Here is a 24,867-nt window from a genome sequence, read left to right on the forward strand (position 1 = left end):
CATTTTTAACCCTGAACTACTTGTCCTGATGAGAAATTTATATCTGAAACGTGTAGACATACAGATCAAATTATCCTTATCATTCATTAAATTTGATCATACAATTCAAATAGGACTTCCTGTTATTTAAAAATTGTTCATTGATTTTATAGTTCCAATAGTGCAATATTTTATAATATTTGTTACAGATAGCATTTCAAATGATGAAAAATGATAAAAATACTGGATTTGATTAAGTTTTTCCCTGTCATTTTGTTTCTCGGAGACAATGCAATCAATTTCAAATTTCTTTATACAGCTATTACAGGGTAATCAACAGACTTGATAAGACAAGGTATAAAGAGAATATTCAGGTGGTAGATCTTAAACTGGTATTTAGATGGAGCTATTTCATGAATGTACAGAAAATTCCATTCTAAATTTGCTTAAAAAATGTAACACAGAAAAAAAAAGTGATCATTATTATTATTATCATTATTAAAAAGGAAACAGGTATAAATTAAAACATCAATGCAAATAAAAAATTGTTGATTAAAAAATCTTTGGAATAAGACAGAGACCTGTTTGACAAATATGAAGATATGATATGTAAATTTTTGTATACCTTTTGAACACAGAAAAAAAATAAAATTTGGATTAAAGTAAAACAATAAACAGATTAAAATAGAAAAGATTAAAAGATCAGCTGTCATAGTTTAATGTGGTAATCTGTCTGTGATCCATGTTACAATTTCTTGTCGAACTCCAGCACCATCTTCCCCAGGTTCATTATGAAGCTGATGATAATATCCCTCATATTTCTAGAAAATATTAAATAAACACATATTCTCAACAACCCAAACAAAGCTTACTCTTAAAAGAATTGCAATAAAAATTGTTGCTTCAAAATGATTTAACCGCGTGGAACATAATCACATGTATGAAATTTCAGGACAAGTCTACATCATTTTTGTATAAAAAAAACCAATTTCTACATTTTGTTGTTAAGTAATTTAAGTTTCAGATTTTGGATGTACAAGTTCGAATTTCAATTTTGTTTGTTCTGTGAATTTTTGTATGTCTTGCAGCGCTAAAAACATTCAATGCAGTAGCTACACTTATTTGTCTTTTAACTCAGCCAAACTTATGATGGCAATTATTTGAATATTTTCAAGCTCCTGCGTCCAACTTCATAGACTATATTGAATTTGAATAAAATAAGTCTTTGAACACCTGATACAACTATAGCGAATAATGTTTTTTTGGTATATTTAATAGACTTACTTTAAAAGTTTTATCTGAGCTGGTAGAATGTTCATGCATATCTTCTGATCCCTGAATATCCACCAATTTATCTTGATCACCATGTAGATTAAGGTATGGGAATGTTATTGTTGAGAGATTATCTTCTATATACTTCAGTGTATTTATCATACATAATCCCCATCTGAAATGAAAGTCAAGAAAGGGCCACATAATGTCAACAGTGGCTGAGCCAAAGGGGGGGGTGGGGGGGGGGAAGAGGTTAGAGATTCGGGCAATTTCAATATCTCGCCCCTCCCCACCAGTAAACCTGGCTCTGCCACTGAATGTTACAGAGGGGGCTAACAGGCAAGTTTTTCCTCTGTTGAATAATAAGAAATTTGAAGGGAGGGAATCAAAGCCAGAATAGCTTCTTTCTACCATTAACGATGGTTCTCCTGTACTCAGGATCTTTCTGTTCTATAAACAGGTTGACATAACAATTGGCCAATAGGAAATTTCAGGAATGGCAAAATAATACACACAATTGATCCAAAATATCACTAGGACTCCAAGAAGAAAATTGTATGTATATTATCTCTTATTGTCACCCAAATTATTACAAAACTTACTTTGCTTTTAGCCCACCATGATGAACTAAAGGATCTTCTTTATATCTATTTACCTAGAAAATGAATTATAAATATCAATCATGAATCATGACGCAAAACTGTTAGGCAGATTATAAACAATTTATAAGAAAAACTCTTTTTTATTAGCATAACCATGATGGGTTCATATGTTAAAAATGTCTTGAAAATATTAGATGGTCACGTTAAAGATCTCTCAGCAGTTGGAAATCATAAATTGGACGTAAAACTCCATTCATTCCTTTTTGCAAATATTGAAGTGTCTCTATTACATCCGTTAATTTAGTAAATTACCAGTTTATAAATCATAAAAAACACATAGAACTCAGTATAACATTCACAATTCAAAATAAGCAAAAATATACAAGCAAGAAAAAAATAGAGCAAGAAAAAATTAGTTGGAAAAAATACAGAAAAAGGCATAATCACCAAAAGTTTAGAGCGAGATATTAAACTTGTATCAACCCAAGCTAATGTTAGTGTTGGTGTTATCCATGCAAGAATTTTACAAATATATAACTGCAAAGTCAACAGAAATTAGTTAGAGGTAACAATAATTCAACAGGCAAAGGATATTTCATAAAATTTCAATCAAAAAATGAATTTTTCACCTAAAAAAAAAACAGAAATATTCTTGGAAACAACACAATCTAGCAGATGAATTCAAGAAAAATTAGATTGGTGCTGTTGGATAGAAACTTCAAAAATATTCACGGCCAAAAAATTGCAAAATTATTCAAGAAAATAAGCAATCAGCTAAGACAACAGTGACCAATTACAACAAGTGGATCTTAAACAAAATGCCTAACAGATATGACAAATAATCTAATCAATTTTTTTAATGAAAAATAAGATCTTTTTTATAAAAAATTAGATTTTCTTTTTTTCTTTTTTGAAATCAACATAAATTGACTGATACACAGACAAATTGATAATTTTTAAATTTATGTGCTTCTATCTATAGTTTTCATATGGAATTAGTACTAAAATGGATGTTTTCTGAAAATAATTAAGAAAAAATGTCCAGCAACATTTCATGCTCAAGATCAGAAAGAAGTTAGAATTAGTCAATATAAAATAAGAGTGAAGCCAACAAACAATATTGTGTAAATGATTACCACTGCCTCGTCTCTAGATACATTATTAGGGTCAAGTTTTAAAATAGGAGCCTGGGGACACAATCGTGATAAAAATCTACCCATAGTAATCTGAAATATAATTTGGTTCAAAAAATAATCTTTGGAAAGCAAGATCTTTCTCTTTAATGTAATCTGTACTCAAGTGCCAAAGTTGAAAACTGTTTGAATGATCCTCTCTTAAAACAATACTACTATTTTCATGCTACTAAGAAATGGTGAGAAAGCAAAGTTTTGAGTCATAAAACCAGTAAGATTTAGTTTGGACATAAAATTTCCTATTTCTTTGGTCCAGTAGGACATAAAACTCCATTTCATTAAGTGATTCTCAAAACTATAGCTGTTGAGTTGTAAATAAATTCTCAAGAAAATACAATTAAATGAAAACAATGGAGTTTCTAGATGTCCCAGTGGCTTATAATTAAAGGGAGATAACGTCCATTTTAAAGCCATCTATGTAAAAAGCACCATGATTAAAAAATATCATAAAATCTTACCTTCCAGGGCTGTACAGCATCAGGACTGGGAGTTATAGCTGGAGCTATTAATACAACACCTTTAAAAAACTTTGGTCTCTTTAACCCTGCCATAATGGCTATAGCACCTCCCTGGAACAAGATAAAGCCATGAATATCATATTCTCTTCAGTATTATTTTCACAGATAAAAAAGCACTCTTAGTTTCTATGACAACACCGGTCAAAGTCTTTTAAAACTCAAGCAATCTTATAGAATGGGACGGTTTCTCAAAAAATCTACTTCCTCAGTTAAATTAGATAAATTCTAATTTGTCAAGCAAGATAGCTACCAACAAGACCATATCAATTGCCATTTCTTTAAGACAAATTAGGAATAGGATCTCCTATCATAATTTTCATGCAATAAGGCTGCCTACAAGCTCTTCTCATTTGTAAAACATGACTAGTACAGATACTGACCATTGAGTGACCAATAATAAATGTAGGGACATCAGGGAATTTTTTCTGTACAATCTCAATATGGTGAAACACGTCATTGACATAAATATCAAAATCATCTATATGTACTCTATCTCCATCACTTTGTCCATGACCAACTGAAAAACACAACACTCAATGACTTTTGTTGAATAAGTCAAGTACATTTTTGGAAAATTCAATGACTGAAAAGTGCATTATTCCAAACAATTCAAACTGCTTAGCATATGTACATGAAAGATCTGTTCTTAAACCTTTGAATTATCAGTATGTTAGTACAAGAACAGAATCAAAATGCTTCAGTCAGAAGAGACAGTCAGTGGTCAGGTGCACAATAAAAAAACTGCAGGCAGTTGAATTGCCCAATTTTGCATGATGATAAAATGCAGCTGATAAAAGTGGAGTATCATGAAGTGTCAGTAAACAGTTTTGATAAAACTTACTGTGATCATGTGCAAATGCAAATAAATTTTTGTCTGTGAGTTGAGTAGCAAGTTGATTATACCATAAACAATGTTCCCCAGCACCATGACTAATAAATACTAGACCACTGAAACATAAATAAGTCTACTTTGAACCCTGAGTGTAAATAAAATAACGTCATATACCCTGAACTCCAAGTAATAAAAGTGAAAGCTAATGACGTTAACGTTGTATGACATCACTTAGCAACGGCCAGTATACCGTCTGCTCGGGTATATATTGCATTAGTGTATGGTCGGTTAATAACAATAAGTGTCATTTGAAGATTTCACACTTCATTGAAGTTTTTATTGCAAATTTTGCACTCCAGTGACATTCGTATCTATAACATCCCTTGAAACTATCTAGCACCATGCAAAAATCTCCAACCAAGGCCCAAATATACTAAATCGTCAAAGGACATTCGTGTGACATCTGATTGATATCTGAAACATCGGCCTAATATATTTGACTATAGGCTTATAATTTGGGTAGAATAGATTCATTCAATTCAGTGAATCTAAATGGCTAATAATTAGACCAGGATAATTGTAGTGTAGCTTATTAATATGTGCTTCCTGCTTGACTGCCTTCATCACATTTGCCTTATGCCATGGGTTTTTAACTTATATATCATCACAATAAAAACCAACATCCTCAGGTTTTGCCAATTTTTAGAAGAGAACTATTCTTTTATTTTTCTTCCTCGACACTTTTTAACACATATTGAACTAGAAGATCATGCCATTCATTGCCTGAATGATGAATGGAATGATGATCAACTCACCTTGGCTGAGCTATTTCCGCATCTTCTCCCCAATATCTACCGAACAAATTCTGGTTTGTCGTGTTGACTATCTTGGATTCACATGCCTCAACGTTTTTGAACCCGTCTTTAGACATTTTACAAGCTTTGTAGAGAGATATTGGTCCCAAGTTATAGGTTCTCACGAGTGGTGATTTTGTAAACAAACTTGTTCAAGGGAGGTTACTCGCAATCAGCTGCTGAAAATGGGCGTGGCATTTTAAAGGGACACCATAAATTTGGCATAGTTACTTCCTATTCAAAGCAAAAGAAAACGATATGGAAATACAGGGCTTCATCTTAAGTTTATCCTGATGCTTTTGCCAATTCAGTTTATGCATCAAAATGGGTTGAAAAATCCAAGGCACCTACCCACCTAAATTGACTAGTAATTGAGTGATAGTTAAGGGACTATTGATTTAATAAAATATAAAGTATCTTTATTGGCCCACAAATTACAGATAATAAAAGAATTAGATTATATATCTATTTAAATCATTTAAAAGGTTATAAAATTATACATAATCAACTATTAGTGGGTTTAACAATAGGTTATCTTTAAATATCCTACTTCAACATTGTTCAGATGGATAAGTGGTTTGAATGATAGACAATGAGTGTCACACCAGTTCTCTACAATGTTAGTTTTTTATTCAGTTGGCAAAATATTTCTAAGCATTTGATCTTGAAGTGAAATATTAAAGGCATGTCAAGCTATAACAAACTCTGTCTGAAACCTTAATCATAAGTCATTTACAAATTCTGTCTACTACCGGTACCTTAATCCTACGGCACTTTCATTGTATTGTTTGTCTGTTGATTGCTCTAATTGGCTGCATTCACCAGTGTACAGTCCAATCAAATCGCTGTATTTTTTAATAAACTTCAGCAATACAAAAACATTGCTTCATTAGACAGAGATATAATAGCTTGGCATTGTGAAGATGATCAAAGATTGCAGGAAAAAAAACCATTTTTTTTAGTAATTTGTCAAATGACAAAAACTTGTTCAGATGAACATTCTTGAGGACTTTAATTTTTGCAAAATATTAATGAATTAATACCACTCACAAAATGGCCACACTACAGTTTAACTGACCCATAAAAATGGAACCACCATAAACAATAAATTTCAAATCATTGAATACACATCAATTAAATACTCTATTCATTAAAAATCAATTACATATCTATTCATTAATAAAACAATTTGATTATTTATTCTATCATTCTTTTATCAACAATTAAACACTAACAAGTATGTGATGAGATCCTTGTAATGAAGGCACTATTTCAACTATCTTCTGAATCAAATAAAATTAGGCTATTTTTCAAAATTCTCAAATCATCCCATAATTTTTCACAAAGAGTCATTTGTTATAAAATGAGGTAGTGTTTAGATTTTTTTTTAAAAAACTACTAATTTACTATGGTTGGTCTATATCAACTGTTACTTCCAATAACTTTTGACAATTCAATACAGGCTTTCTCATAAACACCTAGAAATATAGCTCCACCTACTGATATCCACATTATTCTAGGTATAACACCAGCATATAACCTAGAAAATATAAACATAATTAAATATCATATCATATATATTTCAATAAAGGGCTGGGTGATATTGGTTCAAGTTGATATCACAATATTAAGCATTAATTATATTTCTTAAGTATGGTTTTTACTGGTTTTAATACAAAATATTGATGTTTAGTTAGAATAGTGTAGATGATCTTAATAGGTAGGTAAAGGGGCAAAAGAGATACATCCATTGGCTTGCCCCAATAAGCTTAGACTAATTATATCTCCCAAAATTTTGATTTGATCTTTGAAGAACTGTCCCCTGGGTCACTCTTCAAACATGTCCAAAATCTTGGAATTTGAGCGTCACTACAACAAATACTATGGCAGGTGTCTTGCAAGGCAGGTCATGATCACTTTTACAGACCCCATAACATCAGTTGGATTTGTCAAATGGACATTAATTTCTTAGGGTCCAAATAGAGGTTAATGTGTACGTAGTTTATCTATTAGACACTTACCCTTGGAAGCCTTTCTCATGACAGACATGTTTTAAAGCTGTAAAAACATTTCCACCTGCTATCTTACTGCCTTTCTGTAATGGAAGGAACATATCAAAATTCTGTTCTAGAAAGATTTTGGTTGCTAAATCTATTACATAAATGATTTGGTTCAGTTTATCCAAAAATTATCTTGGTATAGTTTGGGGTAAGAATTGAGGCAAGTTTAGCAAACCTAATTGGGCTATTGAAGGGTAATGCCATGCAGTGTGCAATGAGGAAAATTTTGCCAGTACAGCAACATCAGCCTACTTTTTTTTTATTTCCAACTGTGGAGGGTTCTTTAACATGCACAGCTGATAGCATACGCTACCTCAGTTTATTAATCCCTCCCATTCTGTGGTAGAGCAAATCATCAATGCAAGATAGTGGGAGTGGCCATTGACTCAAGACAATCCTTTTGTTTGTGAAATATCAGTTACCTGTGCCAGCATGATTCTAGTTTTAGCTACATCTAATGGAGTTGTGAGGCCTGCTGATATTCCTCCTAAAAAAAATACAGAAAATTCAACAAATTCGAGAAAACATGTTTCTGATGTCATCACCAGAGATTTTGAGAGTAAACAAATGTAAGTCATTTCTAAGATAACACAGTGAGTTATTACTATTTTAATTCTACTTTTTAAGTGTCTAAATTTCACAGAACACAATTTAAAGAAAAATTTCATCAGATCATGGATGGCATGTGTTGAAAAACAAAACATAAGATTTCAATCCTACTGGTCTGCAATTGCTTACCCAATAGGCAAGAAACATTTTTCTTGCTAATTTCCCAGTCTTAGAATGAAAGATAATGTATTGCAGGAATAAATATTTTTTGAAAGTATTAACTAACCTGCCAGGGCCCCACATACCGCAGACTGCCAGGCATTGACTGGACGATTCTGTTTCTTTTTCCAAGATTTCTAATAAAAGACAAGAAAGCTTACCAGACATGGTAAGATACACCCACACAGCAATTTAACTTTTTTTTTTTAAATCAAAAGTACATGATTGCATGTAAATGAATGCTTAGATCCAAACGTTTCAAGTAAAACTTTAACAACTAAAATTAACAACTAAAATTGACTTTAAGGCAGCATTCAGAATTCCAAGGGTTTGCTCAATGTGAGCTCTCAGAGCCTATTACATTTACAAACAAATCTTTTTGAAGAAATATAACTCACCTTATAAAATTCCCAGAGTGGAAATTGTATGAATGAAAAGGGTATTTCCCTAACAACAGTGACTAGAAACCCTCTATATAGACCAATAACACCCTGTAATATATAATATATCAGTAGTAAATCATTTAGTACAAATTAACTTGTCACAGAACCTAATGTACAGCTATAGGTTTGTAGATATATATGTATATCACCATATGACAATAAAGTATAACATTAATTACAAGTTTTATCATAGGAAGGTAATAAACAATCAATGGCAGTGGGGGTACAGGGGGGCATATGTCCCCTAGAAAAGTGGTTTGCACCCCAATTGTACCCTCACTTTATTTTCAACAAATCTAAATGTTTACCTTTTTTCTCCAAAATATGTGTCAGAATGCACAAAATCAATTCATTTTTTCTAAAACATTTCTTGAGAGAACCCTCTAAGACACTTTATGACACCACCACAGAGTAGCAGAAATTTGAATTCAGCCTCAGCAATTCATTGAGTCGGTCTGCCCCCTATTTGTACCCCCAGTCTTGGAAGGCTGGTGCCACCGCTGAATCACATATCACTTTGATGATCAAAATGTCACAACGTCCAATTTTATATTGTATATTACGCATATGAAGACTGATATCTTCAATTTAGCCGTCTTTCCTCATGTGATAAATTAAAGCACAACAAACCTCGGAAGCTAGCGTATTTCTTAAAGCCTGTATAGAAGAAGTGGCATGAGTTGTTTGTGCTCTCTGTTTTACAACTTCTACTGGAACTCGCAGAAGACATGCTGCCTGTAGGACAAAATAGAACTTAAGTTACTTAAATTAGAATACAAGTTTTTAAGACATATATGGTATCTTGGTTGGTGCAGGGCATTGGGCTCAAAACACATTTTCTTTCTACATACACCTAGCTCTGTGATTCATTTCATACTTGAAAGATCCTGCATAGCTATTGAAATAATTTCATCTATTGCATCTATTCCAGCCTCTGATAGCTTTTTTGATAGTTGTCAGCTGGTGTAGAGACACATACACTAGGCCCTGTTTCATGGAGATTTTCCACATCAGGCTAATGTTTTGGTCTATTTTGGATATTTAAACCAGAATGTATTTGCCCAGTTGGTATACTTTAATAAGAAATAACAAAATTTAGTCCTCACCAATTCCCCTATTGATGCACCAGTCATATGAGATATGGTTTCATACTCAGGTTTAACAAAACTCTTCATTATATGTTTAGTTGATTCATATGTACAGAAAAACAAGGCAGCTGAAACACAACATACATTCTGAACTGTCATGTCAGTAAGCATATATTCCATTTGTGAATCAATATTTTGCAATACAACATAGCACAAGAAGTATCAAACCTTTGTGATACCAGGCAAACCAGACATGTTAAGGCATAAAACTTTACATCTTTCAAATACAGAAGAAAGTAGTGGTTCAACATCAACCTGACATCATTGAAGATAAAGTGAAATTTTATTTCATTACACTGTATCCTAATATATACTATGACACATATTGTATCTTAGCATTGAAAACCTGAAAAGTTTGATACCTGTAGGTGCTGAACCCAATGCTGCAGAGAATAATCCAGAGTAAATACCACGGAATCCTCCAGATTTGATAAAACCATGTTGACTCTGTAACCGTGTTTTAACTGTATCTAATGGAAATAAAATCACATCAACTGAAGTACCTGCCATTCCACCAGCCTAGAAAATAGAAAAAAAAATATATAAAAATTACATGCAAAAAATGCCACAAGTACCAATTGTCTAAATAGTCATTAGAGCCCAGGTTAGGTCCCTCAACAAGTATTTGACTAAGATGCAAATTAGAGTTGAGAATATTTCTTTCTACCATTGATATATTATTATACTTACTATCAGAGCCACTCTGAAATCTGTATTCTCTGTCATTTCTAAGTTTAGTGGTGTGTCTTCAATTATCAAGGTCTATTCCAGTTTTATGACCTACCGATCTCAGATCATTCTTTTTTATTGCACAAAACCTGGTTACATATTGGCAAAGCTTCTGAATAAATGGTTTGGAACAATGATGTAACCTATGGTTTAATAGAAAATACAATTTTGTAAGAAAAAGCATTTGTGAACAATATTCATATGAATAGTTTTACCAGCTGATATAGCTCAACTTCAGCTATCAGCTGTACTTTTCAGAATTAATATCCTGCATATTTTTGAGGATTAGACTTTTAATCCAATATTAACATTCTTAGGAACAGGTAGAATCGACAGATGATGGATGTTTTGATGGTGGCAATGGGCCGAAGTCTGAGAATTTTCAAAACATTCTGAAACATTTGCCTCTTATCCAGCCTCTGATAGCTTTTGTAAAAGTTGTCCTCTAGGCCTTGTCTTGTTAGAATTTTCCCCATCTTTGAAGGTGCAGAGTTTAAATCCTATGTATTTAAATCAGATCCTCAAAGCCAAGTATATTCGGAAAGATGGATATTTTTGCAGTTCAACCATGTTCTCAATATTCTTATTATCTCCCTAAACCATTGAAGATGTCACTTCTGTGATTCCATCAAAGTACTTTTAAACGAAACTTATCTCTCTTCAGCCTTTTCAGACTGTAAGCCCAACCATGAGTTCAAGGGTCATAAATACTAACAAAACCAATGTTACGTTGATACCCAAACACAAATTTAAAGTCATTGTACAGTCATTGGCCCAAGTCTCAATAAAGTGGTCCGAGTGTGTTCTAAAAAGATGTCGCGAGTGCCGAGTCACGGCGAGTGTGTTTTGAAAAGTGGTCCGACTTTGTTTTGGTCCGAGTTGTCTCTTGCTTTCACGTTCAGTTTGGGGCACATGTTTCAGACTATTCCACAAAGGGAATAAATTGTCGTAGGGGAGTGGTTCGTTCAGATGACATCTATAATGGTTGTCAGTAAATAGTAATGTCTATATTTTTCATTTAGAAAATATTAAAAAATTGTCAACCTCGTTAAGTTTCAAATCCGGATGTTTATCAATGGACGACGAAAACTGTCCTTCATTGCGGAAAGAGTTAACTTCCGGTTTTATTAAGCCTTGTTGAGACGACACGTCTCACCAGTAGCTATATCCTAAGCATATGTTTCAATCTTCTTAATTGATTTCTAAATGACTGGTAGAAATTTTCAAGTAATGGATATTTGAATTGATATATGAAGTACGGTACTAAAGATTGCTGTTATATCAGGGTAGTTGATTAAAGTTGGACACTGTGACTGAGTTGAATTAAATTAGGTCCACATGGCACATTGAATCAGCTAAAAAGGTTTTTAATTTTACATCTTTTATATTTGCAATCTTTGTTTTAAAATACGAATACAAATCTGCCTCGGAGATGTATTGGTATTCATATAGTTCTATTTATTTTAATAGGAACATATGATTTTAAATTCCAATCCTAATAATCAAGACGCAGCACATAGGCCTAAGATTAAAGTCTATACCATACCTAATTTGTAGTGCATATGGACTCTTGTGAACAGTTACATGTGAGACTATATTCCTGAAAAGTATGTTTATTGATAGCCTACTGATTCATATTTTGACTTGTTAATTTACATTATGCAGATTAATTAAGTATGGTACACCATATTGTTATTTTATTGTATTAATTTGTCTCTTTCAGTATAACCTAACCAGCATGACATCAGCATAATTTGATGGTTTATGTTTTGAAAGAAATTTTCAACTTACCTCTACTAACACAAGAATCAAGTATGGATTCAGGAAATAATGTGAAGGGTCGGAAACGAGGTAGAAAGTTTGTGGAGAGAGCTGATTTTGAAAGCAGTGACTATTCGCCACATGTACCACTATTTTCAAATGTTATTGATAAAGACGAAGAGAGTGATGGGAGCAATAAAGATAACCGCGGGTTAGAGGGAGATTACTCTAGTATAGGATTGTTGTTGATTTTGTATATATTACAAGGAATACCACTAGGACTAGCTGGAAGTTTACCCATGTTACTATCCAGTAGACACGTTAGTTATAAAGACCAAGCCTTATTTAGTTTTGTATATTGGCCCTTTAGTGTAAAACTGTTGTGGGCACCTCTTGTTGATTCTATATATATTCCATGGTTTGGACGTCGTAAAACGTGGTTAGTGCCAACTCAGTATCTGATTGGTGTTTTTATGTTTGTGTTGTCCTATTATGTTAAAGATGTCCTCGGTGATGGAGACGACAGTGGAAAAGTGAATATTTTATTATTAACTTTCATATTTTTTATGTTGAACTCATTAGCTGCTACACAGGATATTGCTGTTGATGGATGGGCTTTAACAATGTTATCAAGGTTAGTGTTGAATTCATTCTAAAATTACCTCCCTTGACACACTAAAGGGAGATAATTTTATAGAGTAAATTTCTAAATAAATAATATTAACTGATTAAATTTATGCCAGTGTCTTGTGTTAAGAATTTGCTTGTTACTTTTCTAACATTTTAACCTGGAAATGCACTATGTATATTTGCTACGAATAAAGGTAACCTTCTTTGCAATTTAGAGAATACCTATTGCTATATTCGGTCCTCTTGTGATAACTCAGTTTCAATGTTTTGTCATTTCAGACGTAATGTAGGCTGGGCCAGTACATGTAATTCTGTAGGACAAACTGCTGGATATTTTATAGGAAATGTCTTTTTTCTGGGACTGGAGTCAGCTGATTTCTGTAATAAATATTTACGTTCAGTTCCACAGAAGGAAGGTTTTGTAACATTAGCAGGTTTGTAGAAATTTTTTTATTAAATTTGATTCCATTTTGATGCAGTATATGTAGAAACATTACAAAATATTTTAGTTAATGTAGTTCAAATCGCCAATTTTGCAACGATACCATGAAAACCAACTTTAGCTTTGTATGAAGTGTTATAGTGTTCTCTCCTATAGAAGCACTGGCTTAGGTCACAAGAAGAGACTATGGATTTCAGCTTTAGAATACATCAATTTATTTAATATACTTTAAAAGATATTAAGTGTTTTGTATTGCTACATGTAAAATTAATGCTGATGTATTTATAGATAGACTGCTTGACTTAGATGTTATGATTGATATTGTACTAATAATTTTTATTTTTAGGATTTTTATATTTTTGGAGTGTTGTATTTTTTGTTACAACAACATTAGTTATGATATTCAAACGAGAACGAGCGGATCCAGATGTTGATCCTGAGATGGGCATTTTTGAAACATATAAAATACTAATCAGTGTTATTAGGTTGCCTGCAGTAGTGTCATATTGTATTATACTGCTTACTTCTAAGGTAAAGGATTTACTACAGATATCACGTTAATAATGTTGTAGTGAACAAATATCCATAAGCTGTGTTGGCAGCCCTTATGTACACTTACCTTTGAATGTCTTTAAATAATCTTAACACCAAGATATCCTAGAAACAGTGTGAAAAAGAACCTAGGACATCCTAACTCTTCGAAAATCCAGGCCAGATACCTATATGTGATTGCATTTGCTAAACTATTTTGATTTTAGGAAAGTTTACATAATGGTAGCATGTTCTTGATTCTTCAACTGAACTATTTTGAATTGTCTTATTATTCCAGTGATATATCTACATGTAGTAGGGATGCAGACTGAAATAGGTCAGTTGTTTGAAGCATGCATGAAACTCCCAGAAACAATATGATTCAAGTTCTGTTTTAATATTTCTACATAAAATAAATAACGCTTATTACTAGATTGCTCTTCCTTATGGTCAAAATACTTTTTTTAATTTCTCTATTTTGTCACTTTTTTGTAGGTAGCATTTTCAGCAACAGATTCATTAACTAGTCTAAAATTAATAGAATCAGGGATGCCTAAAGAAAGATTAGCAGTGTTTGCTATACCTATGATACCAATACAGATAGTACTACCTATATTTATTAGTAAATATACATCAGGTCCTCGACCTATGTCAATCTTTCTTAAAGCTATGCCATTTAGGTAAGTATATAAGCAGAAACTATTCAAAGATTTCAGATATCCAGCTAGACATTTTACCAGCTGACAGCTTCCTATTCAAGCTACCTGCTGAGTTTTGTAGTATAGATATCATATACTTTGTGGGCATTTTCTGTGGCAATTAATCACAAACACCTAGTTGCTCTTTTTTCACAGGTTTTCAACCTTTTTCTTTCTCTTACCCCTTTCAGGTTACTTGCTCACAAAAGCATTACCTTTCATTAAAACACTGTACAGAAAGATTTAATATTTGATAATTGTATATTACAGGATGGGTTTAGGAGTGTTGTATGCTGGAATAGTTTATTTAGCATTTCATGTTCAGATAAAACCAGGGGAATTCCCTATCTATTTCTATGCTCTATTATTGTTATGCTATGCCTTGCATCAGGTGAGTTATCCTTAAAGACCCCCAACCATGGACCTTATTGTTATCATATTTCACAGTCAGGAGCTAATGAACTTCTGGAGCATTCAATAAAAGATATTGTTTGATAGTCTTTAGAATAGCTCAAGAAAGTAATATAATATCTAAATATCTAAGGGCCTTTGCCATAATGATGTCATAAAACACCTGTTTAGACAAATTAACTGCAAATTGATGCTAATACACGTAAAATGTTTTGGAACCATTAAGCTATTAATTTATTCATTTCAGGTTTTCGTGTACAGTATGTTTGTAAGTCAAATGGCTTTTAATGCTAAAGTGAGTGACCCTACTATTGGAGGAAGTTACATGACTTTACTCAATACAGTGGCGAATTTAGGTAAGTGTCTATCAGTGTGAAAAAGTCAATTCTCCTAGCGATATGAAGTTTGATCACTTTTAGACATGTTTTTTAAGGTTTTTCACTAGATTGAACCCAAAAAAACATTTAAGTTCTCATATAATAAGATTGTTTAAGCTAAAAGTGATGAATACCTAACATTTCAATTTTCATTTTTTTTTCAGGTGGAAATTGGCCCTCAACATTTATGTTATGGTTTGTTGATTATATAACATGGAAATCATGTGATGGGGGAGTTGGTGACTGTTATACCAAAGATGGTTCTGCTGTAAGTTTTTTCTCTAGTTAGCTTTGTATGATAGTTCACACCCTATATTTTATTATTTAGATATCCCCCACTGGATACATACTGGCGTTGACCCCTTGTCCATAGGTTTTCTAGCCTATCTTGTAAACTGAATAAAATTTTAATCTAATCTTAGTCTGAATTTGATATTTTGATAAATATTTTTGATTTTGATTATTTCTCTTGAATATGTAAAACACATAGATATTTTATCTGATTTTTTATGAAGCTTTTATATTATGTATGATTGAAAGGTAGAAAATTTTGGCTCCCCATCCTCTGGCTATGTAAATATCTAGAATTTATTTTTTTGTGGTTTTTGGCTTATTCAGATATCATTAAATCAAAGCTTGGCGAGACTTTTGAACTATTTATTGAGATGACTTTAATTATAATATATTTTTATTTTTTTTTAGGTATGTACTGAAAAAGGTGGTTCCTGTATAACGACATTAGATGGTTACTACATTGAGACTGCTATATGTGTTGCTATAGGGTTGTTATGGTTACGCTGGCGCAGCAGACGACTTCAGCAACTTGATGCTTTAGATCTTAAAGACTGGCAATATAAAGGAAGCAAATGATATAAGAAGAACAACAGACTCATGGTTGATGTCTGAGTTTTTTAGAAAGTTTTGGAATTAACAACTGAACAAGATGGAAGTTTGGATTTTTTGACTAACTTTGGGAAAAGATAATTATTGGTTTTCATGTGTGATTTGGTGGAAGCTGTTTTGAAATTTATTCATGTTATTGAATGGATGTGAAACATAGACCAAAAATGAAAGAATGTCATGAAAAAACTCGCTAAGACTATTCCTTTGGTGGACAGCCTGCATCAAAATTTGTGAATACCTCTTTTGTACTTATCATCTATGAATCATGCTGCTTAGCCTTTTGAGCTCTCTCCTAGGCCGGTGCTTAAATTGACTTATTTGAGTTCACCAAAGTAATGCCAAGGAAAAAAAATCTCGTAGAAGATGTTCTCCACAAATTAACAAATTTATTAAACAGACATACAGAAATATTTGAAGGATTCAAGTTATTTAATTTTGATCTTGGATCTTACTAGAAACCTTGATTTCTATGTCGAAACCTGTCAGATTTTATGTCCGTTATCAACATGTTGACCAAATATAAAAGTGAGCTCTTGTCATATAGGACATAGCTCAAAGTTAGAACAGTTGAATTTGATATTAATGAAATATGGGTACACAGGTAGCTATTAGCATTAAGAACTGTATTGATAAACCTTGTCTTATAGCATGAATTGGTGGGACCAAACTATCATGTTTAAACTGTAATTTCATCTATTCAAAGTCATGTTAAATTCTGAGAACCTTATTATTACAGACTTTGTCTGGTGATTTAGGAAACGGAACAAACTCTGAAGAAAAATAACTTCTTAGAATATATGACCTAGACCATTTTTTTTTTGTCAGTCTCGAGTTAATAATATACTGATTGTAACACAATTCATGACTGACCTATACTTTTATTTCCCTGTCTGTCATCTTCATACATAAAGCTTAAACCAAATCAACAACATTTGTAGATATACATCATTGTTTTTCTCATTGACTCTCTTATTACACCAACCAAATCAAGGATTATGGGCATTTCCAATATTTTGATTTATATTTGAAATATTGAACTTCTAGTTTTACAAGTTAGATGATTGATAGTGCAGTGTTTTATTTATTGGTTATGGTGTAGAACTGTGTATAATTGTTGATTACTGTTATATATTCATATGCTGGTACATTTACGCATAAACCACAAACATGTAGTCAAGCAAAGAGATTTATACACATCTGGGTACAATTCAAAAGTTAGACACAAACAGTCCAATTTTTTTAGGTATTTTAAAGGGACAGTTGTGCCATTTTGGGGGTTGATTTAAGTTTTGAATATATGTAAATAAACTTCAAAAGTGCTAGAAATGTACCAAAAATGCATATCCATAAATATCTCAAACTAGGAATTTCTTTTCCTATTCTATAGATATCTTTTCTATATATGACAGTATCTCAAGAAAAGACAAATAGTCTTTTTGACTTTCAATCGCGGATGATTCTTGACACTTAAACACTCAAAGTTCGACGGTGAGCTATGAACACTATTATTGAATTGCTAGGTTTAAAAAATTACCGTTTCAAAGATTAAGGTACGATTGGTAAACAAAATTGCACAAGTCCCTTTAGGGTTGTAATTAACACAATATAGGTCTAACAGTTCAATAATCATCCATTCAGCCCCTCAAAATAGACTGCTCCAGTTTATGCTTTGATTTGGACCAGGATGTACTCATATATCTTTGCTTGAACACACTTTATTTTTACATTAGATAGTCAGTCAATCAGGGACATTTCCAAACCTAGAGTGTAGACTGTTCATGTTGGTTTGAGACATTTTTTTGCATCATTATTGTCAATAGTCCTCTATCATGAACTTGTGTTAATTGTTTGACACATCCCAAAATTTTGGTAAATATTATTGTAACAACAGAATATTTATATTTAAATCAAATTATTGAAGTTTGTTGTATTTTTGTAATACTGTATATTATTGTTAACATTATAAGAATATCACAAAAATATAAAAAGTAAAGCATAAGACATCAGCATTTAATAAAGGATATAAAAAAAAACAATTATCCACAGCCCTGTGAGATGCACTGAAACTAGCACAACAGAACAACCCCCCAAAAATTGGAGGCTTAATTGTATTTTTAGCTCATGATTAGTGTAGCCTACATACATAGGAAAGCTAATGGAAATTAAGCATATCCACCTTCACTGCATCTGAATTGAACATGTGATCAAACAAACCATATTAAGACCCATTTCTTTAAGATGGCTTGTACATTAAAAGTACCCACTCCCCTCACTAACATCAACATTGAATGTATGTAACCTGTCCCATAACCATTGCAGTTGATTTATGATTCATTATTATTATTTGTAGTCTTAGCTACAAATGCTAATCAAGAGTTTTCTCCCTTCAACTGTAAAACACCAAAATTATCAAAATGAAATGCATCCTGGGTTAGAGTTCACAAGATAAACCATGCCCTGTTGAAAAGTGCCTTATCAGTGTTTGAGTAAAATCTCAGGTTTATAGATAATATTACAGAATATCGAGGTCACCATGTCGCTGTCCGGGATTTCTGTGTCGTTTCGATCACATTTACCTCGTCAGGTGGCTAAATTACTACGTCATAAAGCACGTGCATCAACTGTATACACTATGTCGACGTCTTCAGATCTATCCCCACCCCCTCCGTCTTTACTGCGGCCCCTGGATTTTCCCCATAAAGTTTTAATGGGGCCTGGGCCATCAAACTGCCCACCAAGAGTGCTTGCAGCCTGTGCTTTGCCGATGTTAGGACATCTTCATCCGGAATTCATCAAGGTAAGAATTATAATTTATAGCAGACGATTCTTTCCATATGGACAGAAAAAAATTGAGAAACCACAGTACACAGAGTTTTTACTTTAAAATATATCTTTGGAATTTTATGTAACTCTTGATATTATCTGCAGATAACCTTTTTTTATCAACCTGCTGTAGATATTATATGATTTAAACATTATTACCTTACCTAATTGCAACAAAATGTAACAATGTATATGATGCTACTATCCATGATTATTGTGAGATATCATACTCAGTGAAGATATTCTATGTAATCTATGTTAATGATATAAAATACACATGCCTACAATGTATGACTTTGTATATTAATGATTTAAAGGGACATGATATCTTTTTTTCCCAATTTTACACTCAGATATTTTTAGATTTTAACTATATTATACATCTTGTAATGAAGGAAATGCTGACCATGTAGAACATCTTGATCAAATATTGGAAAAAACTGAACACATAAACAAAATGTATTGAACATTTAATAAAATAAAATGACCCTATACAGCAGGAGAGACTAAATAACAAGTTTGTTGTGGGATTCAGCAGTTATAAGTGAATTTTTAAAGGCACTTAGTAGGTCTACCATAGTTGTCCTAAGAAATGTAATAATCTCTATCATAGATTATGGATGAAGTGAAAGAAGGATTAAAATATGCTTTCCAAACAGACAATACTTGGACTTTTGTTATTTCTGGAACAGGTAAGGATATTTGCATTAGACTTTTGTGATACATGAGTAAAATCTTTTGGAAAATTCTTTAGTTTCCTCTCTTTTTAATCTGTAAGACTTTAAGAAATTTGGTTTCAATCTCCTTGGCCATATGATAGAAATCTGTCATTGATGCCAGAACGTCATGCTGTCAATATATATCAGTGGTTCCTGACCCTTTCAGCAATCACCAGGGCCTTTCACACCCCCAAAAATTTGTTTCATCCACATTTGAAGCATGTGATGATGTGAGGTGCTCTCTCAATTCAAAATGAATTCTTCTCCTACACCAGTGGACCACACCCCTAACATCCTAGTTCCACACCCCCAATGTTGGGAACCAGGGATATATGTAATAAGCAATATTATACAGTGCATTGTTCTATGTTTTCTTCTGCAGATGATCTGAGTATGGGTATGCTTAAATAGAATTGAGCAAAAAAAACTGCAGGTTTGAGAGTTAATCATATTTTATTATTACCTGACATATTTCAGGACATGCTGCTATGGAAGCTGCTTGTAGTAACTTACTTGAACAAGATGAAGTAGCTCTAGTCTGTCAAAATGGAATCTGGGGTGAACGTTTTGCTGATATGGTGGAAAGAAATGGTAAGTTTTTGTGAAATGCCAGTTGGGGGAAGTCTCCATAGCAAGTTTACAAAAATGATTTAGTCTTTTCAGTATCTAATAATATAACTAAAAATTACTTGTCACCAAAAACTCTAAAGGGTGTTGACAAACTCAATAACAAAGTGAAGCAAGTTGTTCAGAGTTGATTAGTATACCCATACCTATGAGCCAATATGATATAGCTAGCTTTTGGTCCTTGACTCCTTGGTCTTCTATTTTAACAATTTGAGTGTATTTTGAGCATGATTACCAAGTTACTTTTTTGTGATTTACAGGGTCAGTTGCTCAGAAATTAATCAGACCAATGGGAGAAGTTTTTAATTTGAAAGAAATTGAAGAGGTAAGGTGATGGGGGTATAGGAAAGTTGTTCATTGGATCACCTGACAGTTGCTCACCAAAGAAATGATAAATAGGACAGTTGCTCACCATATTTCTCATTTCTTCAGTGAGCATCAGTGGTGGAGCCAAAGGAAGACAGTCTCCCTCTAGTGAGCAACTATCTGGTGAGCAATAGTCCGATGAGCAACAGTCCTACCCCAGGTGATGGCCCATGTAGAATTGAGTTTCAAAACAAGTGCTTCTCTTATTTACTAGACTTCATAGATGCAATTAGTTTTCTGTGCATACCCTATTTATGACTGCATGGTCAACAAATTACAACTACAACAAGTCGCCTTTTCATGAGACACTGCCATCATAAAAGAGACATCTATAGAAATAGGAAAAGAAATTCCTAGATTGAGATATTTTTGAGTGTTGCTTTAAGACCTATCTTGCTCCTTAAAGAGCTGTAATTGATTAAATGATTTACCACAAACATCAGTATCTTTATGTTTTAGGGTTTACAGAAGCACAAACCTAAAATATTATTTATTACCCATGGGGAATCATCAGGTGCTACAGCTCAACCTTTAGAGGGTATTGGAGAACTTTGTCACAAGTAAGTCTGTTTTGGTAGTAAACATCAAATCCTCTATGGAAAGCACTAGCACTTTTGACTTCTTGTTATAGCTGCTGCAATGATGAGTATGATTTCATTTACAATATCTTAGTAGTGTTTGGTATTATAGAAAATACTATTCTATACAAGTATTGGCCAAGGTTTTTGTAAGTTGCTTACAGAATATTAGTTATAATTCTCCAGGATTTACTTGATTTAACTTGATGTGTCACTATTAACTGTTTGTGTTTTATTTGTTATTGACTGGAAGAACTCATTGAACATGAGCGAGAATTGGACAGCAAGAATATTATACAATGACTTATCAATCTTTTTTGATTTTCAGAAATAACTGTTTATTATTAGTTGATTCTGTGGCTGCTCTAGGAGGTGTTCCTATGTATATGGATAAATTTGGTATGTATGGCTTTATTGCAAGCATGGCAGAATGCTCTCAACCTTAATGAACACTTAGGTTTAGTTTAGTTTGAATTTTCATGGGGTAATCTATAATCAGTCAGCTTTATGGATTAGCTTGTGGGAGAGTATCAATTGTAATTATTCAGGGTGCTCAATTTTTAATTTGATAAGCGAATATATGATACTGTGTAATATATTATAATAGTTTTCTAAGTGTTCTAAGAACATATCTTAAAAATGTGGCACCTATGAAGGAAAATACTTGTACAATAAAACATAACTATTTAATTTAGTTTGATATATGTATACATATAAATATAGTTGTAGTGTAATTAAAATTAGACCCAACTTTTGTTTTGTTTATTTTATTAGTTTTTATTTTTAATATAGCCACTTCAGAGTAGGGTCCAACATCCAGACTTTTGAACATTCGTCGAAATAACCTTTTGACCTAACCTGCTTTAAACAATTACATTTACGCCTTCTCCAGTGTTGGAGTTTAGTGAGAGATTGAAAGAATCTGATTGGTTAAAGTAGATTTGGTCAAAAGAATATTTTGAGGAATGTTCAGTCGTTAGGCCCTACTCTAAATTGGCTATACTAAAAATAAAAGTAAAAAAAAAAAAGTCTGATATAGTTGAAGATTTGTATGAAATAACTTGATTGACTGTTTTAGGTATTGATGTCTTGTATTCTGGTTCACAGAAAGTTTTAAGTTCACCTCCAGGAGCCAGTCCAATATCTTTCTCTAATAGAGCCAGGTAAGACAGCTTTTTGCTTATTGTATTGTGGTATAAGCAGTGGATTTCACTGAGTGGAATTGTAAATTCTGCATCAGTTTCTCTATATTTTCAAGAACTATATTACTAAAAAAATATGGCAAATAGTGACAAGTATCTAATACACAATATATCTTGCAGCTGTCTAGCTCCACAGGTTTTAAATTCATTATTATTCCCAATTGTTAATTCTATTTTACAGAGAAGCTGTATTGAATCGTAAAAGTCGATGTCGTTCGTATTATTTTGATGCTAATGAACTGGCTAATTATTGGGGCTGTGATGACAAACCTAGACGGTTAGAATATTTTTTATTTATTGTTTTTTTTTATAAAGAGTATTGTTCATATTGTAAATAAAAGTCATCCTATTTTTTAAACTGGTGATTATTAGTTATTGTAATAGGTTGTATACCTATGTACCATTAATTATTGATAAACTAAAGGATTTACAACTGTCATCATATCAATATCTATACAAAATCATTAGGCTTACAAGGTATAATACTAACTAATGTTGAACTTTCATCATATTATAATATTTATTATAGATACCATCATACTGCTCCTATTACTAGTGTTTATGCCTTGAGAGAAGGTTTAGCTAGATTAGCTGAATTGGTAAGTTTGATTTTCAATTTTAACTGTGTTTGAACCTGATGCTGTGGAACAGTTTTGTCGCTAATTTTACTGCGAATCTGGAGTAAAATCTTCCACAACAATACCATGGCATTTCCACTAGGATTTGTTACTTGTCGCTGATTTTTTTCTTGTGGCAAAGAGACAAGACCGATATTACATGGCATAGGTTCTATTCTATTCACACCTCCCTGTTCCTTTCTTGCTACCTTGTAAGTGAAGACAAATAGATGCAGTAAGTTTTTACTAAGTTACAGGATAACTGGACGATAGGCTTTAATTCTGAAACCATATCTGCTATTACTGTAAAGATGACTAAATATCTTTAAACTGGAAAAACAGAATTTGATTTTACAAGATATAATTGATATTATCAGGGTTTAGAAGAGAGTTGGAAGAATAACAAAGTATGTGCTGAACAATTATGGGAAGGAGTAGAAAAGATGGGTTTAGAACTGTTAGTACCTCAGAAAGAATTACGCAATCCTTGTGTAACAGCTATAAAGGTACCTGATGGAGTCAACTGGAAAGATGTCTCTGATTATGCTATGAAAAAGTAAGTTTCATTTTTCTTTAACCTATGTAGAAGTACCTTGTTGGTAGCCATGTCATCAGTCTTCAAGCAACAATTCTTTTGATTTTATATGCCCACATGTAGTATGGAAGCATATTGTTATCCGTCCAATCATCCATTCACATTTGGCTCGTGCTCACTCTACAGGCTACACACAATGATTTGTACATGCAATAAAAGCTGCTGGTTGGCGTATGTCACTTTACTTTGCAAGACTATCTTGCATAAACTTTGACTCAATGCATATACCCAAAATCAAGAGTAGTGTTACTTTTTGACATTTGGTGCTCTTCAACAATAGAGTGATCGCCCTTTACTATGAATATTGAAAATAATTTATGTTTGAAATGGTTCCCCAAAAAAATGTTTTAAGAATAATAGTCAATACATCTGAAACATTAATATATTTACAGTTACCGTGTGGAGATTTCGGGTGGTCTTGGAATGATGGCTGGAAAAATATGGCGAGTAGGAATTATGGGATACAATGCCACTCCGGACAATATCCGATTGGTATTACGTGGTTTAAAGGAAGGAGTTGAAAACTGTAAAAAATAAAAATGTCATATTCTTAGAAATTATTTAAACATTACCATAAATTATCTACAATTAACTAAAACTATTAGTGATCTTAACTGAAAATTAAGTAAGACCTCTCTTCAGTCAAACTTCTGCTAGCTGTCGAATTATCTAATCAGTGTATAGGAAAATGTTCAATATTATGATAGTTAATTCTAAGAGAAATTGATCAATTAGATTTCGGGGAAGGGAGGGTTTGATTCTCCCAAATGTACAGGCCTAGGGTGGAGCAGACACTTTATTTAGAAATTAGGATTAAGGGTCTTGATATTGGGTTTTCTTCTGTTCTTATTCTGATCTGAAATTAGAAAAAATAACTCGCCCGATGGGCGAGAAGTATAGTATCTGTTATGTACTGATTGTTTTTAGTTTACTATGAACAATATTATCATTTAAGTTCTTATTTTTTGAATATGCAACTATCATTTTCTGCTTATAGACATGGGGGAATTTCTCTTGAAGGCTCTTATAGTGGGCATGAACTATCTTGCTTGCTCGATTGCTGGTTGTATTAAACGGGACAACAAAGGGTGCTATGCCTACATTATGATGAATATTTAGTCCTATAGGTCTTGCTGTATTCAATGTCTCAATCCAATGGGCCTCCCTAGATTGACGGAATTTGGTAGTT

At 32.7% G+C, this 24,867-nt stretch overlaps 4 protein-coding genes across 4 annotated transcripts; 2 read left to right on the top strand and 2 right to left on the bottom strand.

Moving 5' to 3' along the window:
• Nucleotides 1-695: 695 nt before the first annotated feature.
• Nucleotides 696-5,374, bottom strand: LOTGIDRAFT_223188 (hypothetical protein; the record flags this gene model as incomplete). Its single annotated transcript, XM_009068485.1, has 8 exons — nucleotides 5,212-5,374; nucleotides 4,406-4,512; nucleotides 3,945-4,081; nucleotides 3,505-3,615; nucleotides 2,990-3,079; nucleotides 1,854-1,906; nucleotides 1,264-1,426; nucleotides 696-800 (listed from the first exon to the last, which is right to left on the bottom strand). Exons 1-8 carry the CDS (start codon nucleotides 5,325-5,327, stop codon nucleotides 696-698), a joined length of 882 nt encoding a protein of 293 aa, XP_009066733.1. The 5' UTR covers nucleotides 5,328-5,374.
• Nucleotides 5,375-6,672: 1,298 nt separating this feature from the next.
• LOTGIDRAFT_169864 (hypothetical protein) lies at nucleotides 6,673-10,395 on the bottom strand (the record flags this gene model as incomplete). The annotated part of the gene is made up of 9 exons (XM_009068486.1): nucleotides 6,673-6,790; nucleotides 7,272-7,345; nucleotides 7,733-7,797; nucleotides 8,146-8,215; nucleotides 8,477-8,569; nucleotides 9,152-9,256; nucleotides 9,628-9,737; nucleotides 10,032-10,188; nucleotides 10,360-10,395. The coding sequence occupies 9 exons, from the start codon at nucleotides 10,393-10,395 to the stop codon at nucleotides 6,673-6,675; spliced, it is 828 nt and encodes a 275-aa protein (XP_009066734.1).
• Nucleotides 10,396-12,356: 1,961 nt separating this feature from the next.
• Nucleotides 12,357-16,552, top strand: LOTGIDRAFT_197858 (hypothetical protein). The gene is made up of 8 exons (XM_009068487.1): nucleotides 12,357-12,793; nucleotides 13,069-13,223; nucleotides 13,578-13,762; nucleotides 14,258-14,442; nucleotides 14,731-14,851; nucleotides 15,119-15,227; nucleotides 15,413-15,516; nucleotides 15,951-16,552. The coding sequence occupies exons 1-8, from the start codon at nucleotides 12,459-12,461 to the stop codon at nucleotides 16,116-16,118; spliced, it is 1,362 nt and encodes a 453-aa protein (XP_009066735.1). The 5' UTR covers nucleotides 12,357-12,458; the 3' UTR covers nucleotides 16,119-16,552.
• Nucleotides 16,553-18,783: 2,231 nt separating this feature from the next.
• Nucleotides 18,784-24,215, top strand: LOTGIDRAFT_134376 (hypothetical protein; the record flags this gene model as incomplete). Its single annotated transcript, XM_009068488.1, has 11 exons — nucleotides 18,784-18,948; nucleotides 19,588-19,666; nucleotides 20,171-20,284; nucleotides 20,581-20,645; nucleotides 21,146-21,246; nucleotides 21,593-21,663; nucleotides 22,343-22,427; nucleotides 22,648-22,743; nucleotides 22,996-23,065; nucleotides 23,461-23,639; nucleotides 24,071-24,215. 11 exons carry the CDS (start codon nucleotides 18,784-18,786, stop codon nucleotides 24,213-24,215), a joined length of 1,170 nt encoding a protein of 389 aa, XP_009066736.1.
• Nucleotides 24,216-24,867: the final 652 nt, after the last annotated feature.

This window comes from Lottia gigantea, assembly GCF_000327385.1.
Source record: "Lottia gigantea unplaced genomic scaffold LOTGIsca_90, whole genome shotgun sequence".
Taxonomy (NCBI): domain Eukaryota; kingdom Metazoa; phylum Mollusca; class Gastropoda; family Lottiidae; genus Lottia; species Lottia gigantea.

Excerpts from the sequence above, each read along its gene's own strand:
- LOTGIDRAFT_197858 (XM_009068487.1), top strand. The coding sequence starts at position 12,459 with ATGTTACTATCCAGTAGACACGTTAGTTATAAAGACCAAGCCTTATTT. Across the intron at positions 14,443-14,730 it reads CTTAAAGCTATGCCATTTAG|GATGGGTTTAGGAGTGTTGT; the intron begins GTAAGTATATAA and ends TGTATATTACAG. Across the intron at positions 14,852-15,118 it reads TATGCTATGCCTTGCATCAG|GTTTTCGTGTACAGTATGTT; the intron begins GTGAGTTATCCT and ends TATTCATTTCAG.